The sequence below is a fragment of the Anoplophora glabripennis genome, unplaced genomic scaffold, assembly GCF_000390285.2.
Source record: "Anoplophora glabripennis isolate ALB-LARVAE unplaced genomic scaffold, Agla_2.0 scaffold1372, whole genome shotgun sequence".
NCBI classification, from domain to species: domain Eukaryota; kingdom Metazoa; phylum Arthropoda; class Insecta; order Coleoptera; family Cerambycidae; genus Anoplophora; species Anoplophora glabripennis.
Genome location: NW_019417448.1, coordinates 64,864 through 75,178, shown reverse-complemented (window position 1 = coordinate 75,178; position 10,315 = coordinate 64,864). Strand labels below are relative to the sequence as shown.

General features: G+C 35.3%; 1 protein-coding gene across 2 annotated transcripts; it reads left to right on the top strand.

The window, feature by feature from the left end:
- The first annotated feature begins 3,975 nt into the window (after window positions 1–3,975).
- Window positions 3,976–10,048, top strand: LOC108915783 (biorientation of chromosomes in cell division protein 1-like 1). 2 transcript variants are annotated; one of them, XM_018721911.1, is made up of 6 exons: window positions 3,976–4,340; window positions 4,390–4,754; window positions 4,815–7,289; window positions 7,345–7,431; window positions 7,562–7,678; window positions 9,848–10,048. In XM_018721911.1, the coding sequence occupies exons 1-6, from the start codon at window positions 4,087–4,089 to the stop codon at window positions 9,952–9,954; spliced, it is 3,405 nt and encodes a 1,134-aa protein (XP_018577427.1). In that variant the 5' UTR covers window positions 3,976–4,086; the 3' UTR covers window positions 9,955–10,048. The 2 variants fall into 2 exon arrangements, with proteins under 2 accessions (XP_018577427.1, XP_018577428.1); XM_018721912.1 differs by lacking the exon at window positions 7,345–7,431.
- The last annotated feature ends 267 nt before the right edge of the window (window positions 10,049–10,315 follow it).

Genomic DNA, 10,315 nt, shown 5'->3' with positions numbered 1-10,315 from the left:
CCATTTAAAAAAACATAACTTTGATATGGTACGCTTTTCCTAGACACCCTTTATATCTCTAAATATTTTTAAAATGTAGCCATAATCAACCTACACATACCCACCTAAACAGGTTTCTATAACATTTGCCGTTTGGTCACTAACGACCGAGGCGTTACTGGTGGCCCACCCTGTATACCAATGCTAATTGTATCTATGTTGATGACCTCATTTCTACAGAAATTTGTTTTTTAAATGACAGTACAATAAACCCATCATATTGGGATAAAAATGACAAAAATATCTAATAAATAGGCAAAAAAAACAAACGAGAAGATTAAAACTAATTCTAACACCTTGTCTCTTAATCTCTAAAAATATATTATTATATCTGATGATGTGATGGAATATTTGGATTAAATGCATTTATATATACAGGGTGATTCACAAATGGTGACCAAAAATGAAACCTCGTATTCTTTGGTGAATTTTAAGGGAAGTGTTTCCTATAAAGTTTTTATTTAGGACGCTTCGTTAAAAAGATATAGGGTGTTAAACTTCAAAAAATATTTTTAATTTTTTTAAATAATTTTAAAACTTGTAAGTGAAGTAATTTGAAATTGGGCACATGTATTTATGTAAACGTTGTCCAAAATCTGGGGGCTTTTCCTAAAATTTATATACAGGGTATCGGTGGCATATTTCTCTAAATAAAATAGTACGCCACTGCTTTACGGTAATAACCATGATATTTTCGGATTCGTTTTTCAGTTTTCTACAAATCAATACACTCTTTTGTTTCTCGAAAAAAAACTTGTTCGAAATTTATTGTTGCTTAAATCTGATGAAAAGCATTATTTCATTCTTTCTTCTAACTGCTCAGAATGTCAAAGTTGCTATCGCAGCCTACTATGTAATTTTAAAGTGTTCTCAGTTCGTTTTTTAAGTTTTACTCTAAAATCAGTCCTTTTTTTGAAAAACAATTTGTAAAAAATTGAAAGACGAATCCGAAAATATCATAGTTATTGCCGTAAAGCAGCGGCGTACTATTTTATTTAGAAAAATATGCCACCGATACCTTGTATCTCCGCCACTGGAGCACGTAAATTTTAGGAAAAGCCCTCATATTTTGTACAATGTTTATGTAAATACATGTGCACAATTTCAAATTATTTCACTAACTACTTTTTAAGTTATTTAAAAAAATTAAAAATATTTTTTGAAGTTTAACACCCTGTATCTTTTTAACGAAGCGTCCTAGGAAAAAACTTTATATGAAAGACCCCTTAAAATTCACCATAGAATACGAGGTTTCATTTTTGGTCACCATTTGTGAATCACCCTGTATATAAGGAAAACTGGGGCAAAGTTAAAGAGCAGAATGTAAATCAGCTGTTTCACTCAGTTGTCGGCACCCACTTTGATCTCATTCAGTCGTTTTCGGTGTCCTTGGTATCTGATAATAGATTTCTACTAGAAAAGGTAATTCAAATTAATATACTTAATTCGATCGATTTAACTAATTTTGGACAACTTTTCAGGTCATTTTAACAATTGGTATTTGTGGACCTCTGAGAAGAGATGAGCTACTAAAGATAACGATCGATGATATAGAAGACAAAGATTCAATTATTATTATAAGAATTCCTGATTCCAAAACTCACACTCCCTGAAATTAAACAATTGCAGCAGCAGCCTCATTGGACACCCAGAACTAAAAGCTCCGATAACTGATGACAGCACTGGATCTGACATAAATTTAACTAACTGTTTATAATAGTTACTATTTTGTACTGAAATGTTATATTACTTAAAATATATGTAAAATCATAAAAAGTCTCGAAAAAATTACGTGTGTAAAATGTTGAATTTTCATGACAGTTTTAATAGGAGATAGTTTGTTCTCTTTCCTTTGTTGGCATTCATGCCTGAGGCTGTGTTTTATATTTGTAATACACAAAATTGTATTATTTTACATATTATCTTTAGCATGTTACATATTTTATGCAGACTAAAAACAATAGAATAATCCCATGTAGAAGACGAGCTCTTGTACAGAAAATTCGGCTGGAAATGTTTCTTTGTAAAAACTATTACGCAATTTATTGTATGAATCATTAGGAAATATTTTATTTTTAAAATCCATTGCAAATATCAGTAAATCATTTTTCTTATCGTGTTTTTACGTTTATGTATGCTTTTAGAGAATCTATATCTTATTCTGAATTTTATTGAACACAATTTCCAAACTGTAAAATACGTCACTGTTTATTATACACAGCTAGCAAATTGTAGAGAATCTCTGCAGACTGAAAACGATGCGCAGTCTGTTATATTATTATCTTACGATTTCCGCTCATCTCGATTTGCTGGTTTACATAACGCTGATTTAAATACACCTTGCTATAAATGTAGCCCAAGTCTCCCCTATACGTATCTTGCTAAATTTTCAGATTATTTCCCGGCACCAAACAGTGACCTTACTTGTTAGTTGTACGGTTAGGGGTGAAGGCTCCTCCTGTGTGTAGAATCCCTGAAATAAGCCATACTTGATCGTATTCGGCTTAGTCAGCCCTTGACTCAGCCACAGAGCATTGTCGGTGACAACCCACTGCTCCGTCACCAGTGACACCAGAGTCAAGAGCGCACCTATCGCCGATAATATGCAAACGATGAAGATGAACTCCCTCTTAACGGTCGCCATTTGTCCACTAAACTAACTTTACTCGACAAACTTAACTATTTGCACATCTTTACGGTGAGCAGACGGCACTGAGCTTATCTGAAACAATATGTAGGTGATTTTTTTATCGTTTCATACTTCCATTATCTTATCAATTGATTGCTGAGGTCACTTATATTTGATTAAATAAGCGTAAAAATGGTCTATTATCTGTTCTGAGTAATATCGAGATTTCGATTTATTTTATTTTAATTGAACGTATCTGACACATGGAACTGTTTGAATTCGGTGTTCTAAATACGTGTTTTGCAGCTATGTTGTTGTTTGCTTTACGATTATAGTGATAGCCTAGGTACTAGGATTATAAATGTGGGTGCTTATGATCTAAAATTCTCTTATCTATTTACATTTACTTGTATCCTTGTCTAGTATTCATTAAATTTAATTAGATTTCTTCCAGCAAAATAAACGCATATTGAGTAAAAAATTATACCCAACGAATGCGTACACATTCAAAACTTTGTTATTGTTTTTATGAACATTTTTTTTTTTGAATTTATAAACATGAATGTCCAGGATCAGAAGATATATTTTTATAAATTACTAATTAATTATTAATTAGGTTATATATAAAATAAAAATACATGAACTCCATTAGAGGTTTAAAGTGGTAGGTACTGGTACTTTTCCCAAAAGCCGTTTCTAAAAATATTCCAACTGAATCATGGCAATTGACTCAAGAAGTACATCTGGAAGGCCTGTACATAAAATTAATTATACAGGGTGATTCGGGTTTAATATGGATAACTTCAGTTGGAACCAGGTTTAAAGGATGCTGAATGAGAATACGTAATCTGTTTTTTGAAAAAAAATCGCTAATACCAATTAGCTGTTTTGATGTCAAAAAACGCCTTCTAGGTGGCCATTAATAAAAACAGCAGTTAGATCAAGTTTTTTTACCCTATATTCTAAAAAAAAAATTTGAAATCGGCCAAAAAAAGCGCGACACCCTGTATTTAATATTCAACATAATTAAAATACTATTTTAAATACTAAGTAATTTATACTTAAAATACTTTGTATAAGAAGTATTTTGTTTTAAGTATTTTAAAATACTTTTATATTACTATTTTGTAATTTGTATTTTAAATACATTTTGAAAGTATTTTGCCCAGCTGTGGATAGATGTCGCTGTATCTAGCCACAGCCAATAAGGTTCATTAGCAATTATTAGAAGAAGAAGAAGTCGTGAATCTGTGAAATATCAAAACCAAGTGCACAGAACACCCTCACCCACAGAGGGTGTTCTGTGTTCTGTGATCAAGTGATCGCATTCGCATCAAGCAAGGTGAAATAAATCAAAACAATAATAAAAATAACTCGCAGTTTTGGGTTTATAAAAGTGAATGGTCGCCAAATAAGTGATGGAGATTGTTACGAATAGCTACATGCCGGGCGATCCCAGGCTTATAGAGCAATTAGTATACGAGTTGAAATCGCAAGGTATATTTGATCAGTTTCGGAAAGAATGTATTGCAGATGTGGATACGAAACCTGCATATCAAAATTTGAGGCAAAGGGTTGAGGGCAGTGTAACATCATTCCTCCAACAACAGACCTGGAGACCTGATATGAATAAAAACCAAGTTCGAGAACAACTTCGGAAGAATATATACGAGTAAGTATATTTATTGCCTGCGTTCAAGAAATCACTTAAAACTTTCTAGGTCTGGTTATTTGGAAACTGGCGTGGAACGAATCGTAGATCAAGTAGTGAACCCGAAAATCAATACAATTTTTTTACCTCAAGTCGAGGACGTAGTGTATAGGTACTTAGGAATAGAAAAACCTAATCGCCTGGAAGTTAAGAAAGAATTAAAAATAGATGTAAGTGATTTACTACCGACAGATCTTGAAGCTATTTCTCCTGAATCGGATACCAAAGATGATAGTCTAATATTCAACGAATCTGTAAATTCAGAAACTAAGATGGAAGAAGACGAAAGTCCACCTTTTGAGCCAATAGACGTTCAAAATAGTGGAATACAACATGAGGAGAACTCTGTGGATTCGCATTTATCTGGATTTTCAGGTAAAGCATGTCCTTTCTTTCGAAATACTGTTAAAATTACTCGAGTACTTTTTATTTTAGGTTTACAAAGCCACGATTCTAACCCGTGTATGGAGCCGAAAATATGCCAGATGGATTTGTCTAATCAGGATTCACAGGTTTCTCAGAATAGTTCGGATAGTCGGTTGTCAATCATTACATCCGAAGACAATACTAAAATGGAGATTCGCGAGGATTCCGACTCAAAATTATTGAGATCTAGCGATTCCAATTCCTTGATGGAAAATCCTCTGAAAGTGGAAACGTCTTTTGATTCAAATTCTTTAGTGAAGGATGACGTAACGAAAGCTGCCGACGAAATAGATTCGAACAGTGACAATAACATGTTTGACGATAAGAACTTAAAGAAACAAGAAGATGAAAGAGAAGTGGACAAAGCGAGCGACAGTGCAAAGAAAAAACAGGTTGATGAGAAGCAGGGCGAAGATAGAAAATATAACGAACGAAAATCAGACGACAAGAAAAATAGGAGCTCGGAGAAGTACAGTTCAAAGGATAAAAAGGATGATAAATATAAAAAAAGTAGTGGTAGTAGCAGTAGGGAAAAGGAAAAGTCCAGTTCGAAGTATAGTTCGTCGTCTTCGTCTAAGGATAAGTCTAAATCTAGAGATAGGAAGGAGTCGAAAAGTAGTTCAAGCAGCAACAAAGAAAAGGATAAAAATGGTAAAAATGAAAAAGATAAGGATAAGAATGAGAGGGATAAAGATAAGAATGACAAAGATAAAGATAGAAATGAAAGGGAGAAAGAAAAAGATAAAAAAGACAAGTGCGAGAAGGAGAAATCCGATAAAAGCAAATCAGTGAAAGAGAAAGAAAAATCCTCAAAGGATAAAGATAAACCAAAAAGCTCTAGCAGTAGCAGCAATAGTAGCAGCACCAGCAAAAACAACACCAAAGAAAAGGACAAAACCTCTAGTAGTTCAAAATCGGACTCCTCCAAAAGAGACAAGGAAAAATCCCGTTTATCTAGCTCGAGCAGCTCGAAAGATAAATTGAAATCAAACCATTCCGACTCAAAATCTAAATCATCGGACAAGCACAGAAGAGACGACAAAAGCGCACACTCCAAACACTCCAGCAGTTCGACCAGCTCAAAAAAGGACAAGGACAAGAAAAAGGACTCGAAAAAAGACGTTAAAGATGACCACTACAGCTCCAAGGATAAAAAAAGTGATCGCCGATCAACCGATCGAGACTCAAATGACGGCCGGTCGGGCAGACAAGCTCAAGCAAACTCCTTCACGGAGAGCAGCTCCTCGCAAGGGCAGAAGACTAACCAGGAATCGTCGAATTCGAACAGCGGAAGCGGCTCGGGCGATTCGGGAACCTCAGATCAAAACGAACATACAATAAAGTCTCCGATTAAAACGGTCGAGCACGGCGACACCAAAGAATTCACGTCTTGCCTCGACACGCAGAAATTTAAGTACCTAAAACCGAAGTTCGCCTCGAATTTTCAGGAAGCTAGAAAGTTGATGAAGATAAGAAAGCAGCTCGCCAAGCTGGAGAGGCATAATCAGTTGAGTTTGGCGCAGATCGAAATACCGACAGAAATGCCGATGGTAAACGGTGTAAATTGCGCAGAAAAAGATATTAGTGATACGGAGGACAAAAATATCGACGAAGTTAATAGAGAATCCCAAATCGCGGAAATAACTGTGTGTAAAACGCCTCCTAAGGACAATTCCCTTCAACTGCAAAGCAGGGAATTGAGTCAAGAGAATTGGGAGGCACTGGAAGCACGGTTGGCACAAGAAATGTCCAATATAAACTATAACTCGTACGAATCTCCTTACGACGACTACGATTATGGTGGGTGTAATTCGGTTTCGACGAGCCCTAAAAAGTTGTCTTTGGATACAAGAGAAAAGTTAAGGAAGGCAGAAAACGTAGGGAAAATCTCGGAAACCAAGTTGAACAAACCAGAAAATCAAATCAGTAAAGTTATTTGCGTTATGTTACCGCAAATAGATATAGGAAGTAAATTACAAGAAATGGATGTCGGGACTAAAGCAATAGAAAAGGATAACGCTTCGGAAAGCGTGGGATCGACGACAGTAGAAGATAGTACAAACGAGGAAAATAAAGATGATAAAAACTGCTTAGTGGAAGAAACAATTGGTGTGCATCAAGACGTAGCAGAAAATAACCCTAGCGACACCAAGACGGGCAAGATAGAACGTAAGGAACCACTGGAAATTGATACAGGCATTACGGAAATGAACGTCGATCCCGAGGATAAAATCGACAATGCTGTAAATACGCATTACAGCGATTCGGAACCGTGCATCTACCTCGAGCCCCTGAGCCCCCGTCTCGATAAAAACCTGCAGTTCCTCTACAGGTACATCGAAAAATTGGAACAGGACGTCAAGCATTCTCTGAAGACCTTCCAGAATAACTTCGTGCCGTTGAAGGAGAGGTACGGGAAGCGCAAGTTGGCGGAAAACGTCGACTTGAGGAACAACAACAAAGCCCACTACGAACAAACCACAGGTACGTACGTATACCACGTGGCTCTATTGCTTCTACATATGTTGTGTATTTTAAGACTTGAAAAAGAGGCGAAGGTCTGTAGCGCCGAATCCGAACTCTGTGATCTCAAAGGCGAATAAAGAGAAATTGTGCGATAGCTCAGGTATTTTTAGTTGTTACGAATACCGAGAAGTAGTCTTTTTACTAACAGTAGTCCGAGTTTCATAACTAATTCATTGATATTTTTCTCGTTTTCTGTTCATAAAATGTGGTTGATTTTGATTGTTTTCAAGATATCTCACCGAACGACAGTTTTTCGCTTCCCCTGAGCCCCGCAGAGAGTGATAAGTCCAATGGGAAAAAGGAGGACGAATCGCCAAAGCCGAAACAGAAACGAGAGACTGGCAAAAGTAAGTGCGACTCTCTTACAATAACACAGCCACAAAAAAAAAGTTGTCTGTACTTTTCATGCGACATATGTTATCCGTAGTATTTTTGCTTCCTGATCAGGAGTCTCGTGTCAGAATTGAGCCGTCACATCATAGGAATTTCCTTACCTCAAAAAACAGATCAAAAATGGCAAAAATTCACGAAAAAGTGGTAGGAAAAATACAAAAAAAAAATTTTCCTATATTCAAATGTTCATTTATATGGTTAAGATCCCGCCGAACGTGAATCCGCGGTCAGAATTGATTATTATTTTTCTAATCTCAAAAAAGTGGGTCAATTAAGGTCAGGTATCGTAAATTTTCGGGGTTTCGAGGTCAATTTCGCAAATTTTAAGATGGCGGATCCAAGATGGCCAACCAAATTTTCAAAAAATAACACATTCGCATCAAAGAACGCAAAATCAGCCTGTTTTTGAGACTTTGACAGAGGCGACAGGAAAAAATTCTAAAAATATTCTAAAAATATCCAAGAACTCGTCATGAAAAATGAATATGAGCATCACTTTCAGTTTTTCGAAAATCACACTTATTTACGGGTTGAAAAGACAAAAAAAGTGAACAAATTAAGAATCATCGACAATTGTAAAACCCCAAATATTTCTGTTGTTATCAAACAAATATTTTTTCACATTATCTACAATTTTTGTATATTTGGGGGATGATTTTACCCCTTGAGAGGGATGATTGATGGGGATATGGGAGTACTTGTGTATAAATTATTCTAATGAATGTATTTCGAAACATTATTTTTTTTTCATGCATTATAATTATTTTATGTACTTTGAAGGCGAGGGTTGAACTTAGGGGTAGTTTTACCTTCATTTGGGGGTATTTTCCTTCGGATCTAGTGATTGTGGGTTATTAACGGTTCAGTTATCACGTATAAAAGAAAAAGAAAAAAAATTGTAGCTTTTAATATATTTTTTGCATTTTTAGGCGTTTAGGGGATGATTTCACCCCTTTAGGGATATTATGGGTAGATTTTCAATCCGGACAAGGCCGTATCAAATACGAAATTAGATATTTTCACGTTCATAATATTATTTTGATAACAACAGAAATGTTTGAGGTTCTACAACTGTTGATGATTCTTAATTTGTTCACTTTTTTTGTCTTTTCAACTCCTAAATAAGGGTGATAAACTGAAAGTGATGCTCATTTTCATTTTTCATGACAAGTATTTGGATATTTTTAGAATATTTTTAGGATTTTTCCTGTCCTCTGTCAAAGTCTCAAAAACAGGCAGAAAAATGGCTTTTTTGCGGTCACTCTTTGGTATACGTGGGCTTTCGGGGTTGCTGATTACGAATTCGAGGTCGGAATTGCAAAATTCAGTTTGTAATATGTTTGTTTACTTTATGACCTGAATACCCAGTCATGTTTTAACCTTATTTTTTTCAGCTATATCTTGTTCTTTTTTTCTGTAAAAGGTCTATTCACGGGTTTTCTGCCTAATCTCAGGTAATAAAGACCATAGGTAATTGATCAAATAATTAATAGGTAATTTTTAAAATAAATCTGATCTCGGATTCGTGATCAGGAGGCAAAAATACTACGGATAACATACGTCGCATGAAAAGTACAGACTACTTTTTTTTGTGTGTGGCTGTGTACCCATCGCTAAAAATTAACACATCTGTAAGTACTCCAGTGTAAAAATAACGAGCGTTCAAATAAAAACGTGGTCGAAGTTGGCTCTGACACATTGGACGTAGGGCGTAGCTTATAGCGACCAGCTTAACCTCATTTCTCAACGAGCTGTATAGCAGCTGTCAGTTTCAATAACAAAGCGGCGATACAGTGCTTTGACAGATGACGTTTAAGTTCATTTGCTATACGCTACGCCCTACGTCCAAATTTTCAGAACCAACTTGACCACGTTTTTATTTGAACGCTCGTTATTACTCGGTGGAACCATAAATATATCAAACAATTTTAACTACTTTTTAATTTGATAAAATAATTTTATGTATTCTCTGTACGAAAATTGTAATGTGCTGTTCATTTCGCATAGTGCTCCAATACCGTGTTGTTACAAACGCCTATTTCTAAGTTTGTTTATCTTTACAAAAATAGAGACAAGTGGCGTCACTTGAATAGTCTTAGTTGTTATGTTGGTACTGATTTTAGGTTTGAACACAAGAAGCCAGAGGTACTCCAGTGAAGACTTGTACAAACCCAGGCCTATCTTTATGAGTTCGAGAAGAAGTCGAGGTGCCAACAATCTTGGGAAATGAGACCGCAAACATTACTTCGTGAATTTAGAGAATTCTAAGATATATTTTTTATATGTTGATAATATTTATATAATACAATTATGCTTATCGTTAAGAGAGTTTTATTACTGAAATAAGTGTACAGGGTGTAACAAAAATATAAGGCTACAGACTTCGCCAGCAGATGGAATTTAAAATTAGTAGGGGTACTTCATATAAAATTTTCGCCTAGAGTGCTTCTTTGATGAGATACAGGGTGTTGAAGTTGAAACAATAAATAACATTTTCTTTAATATCTTTCGACTACGAGCTAATTTTGTATCTGGGCGTTTTTTTGTGGATGACAAATTCGAATTTATCGACGATTTCGTTGTATCTTCTA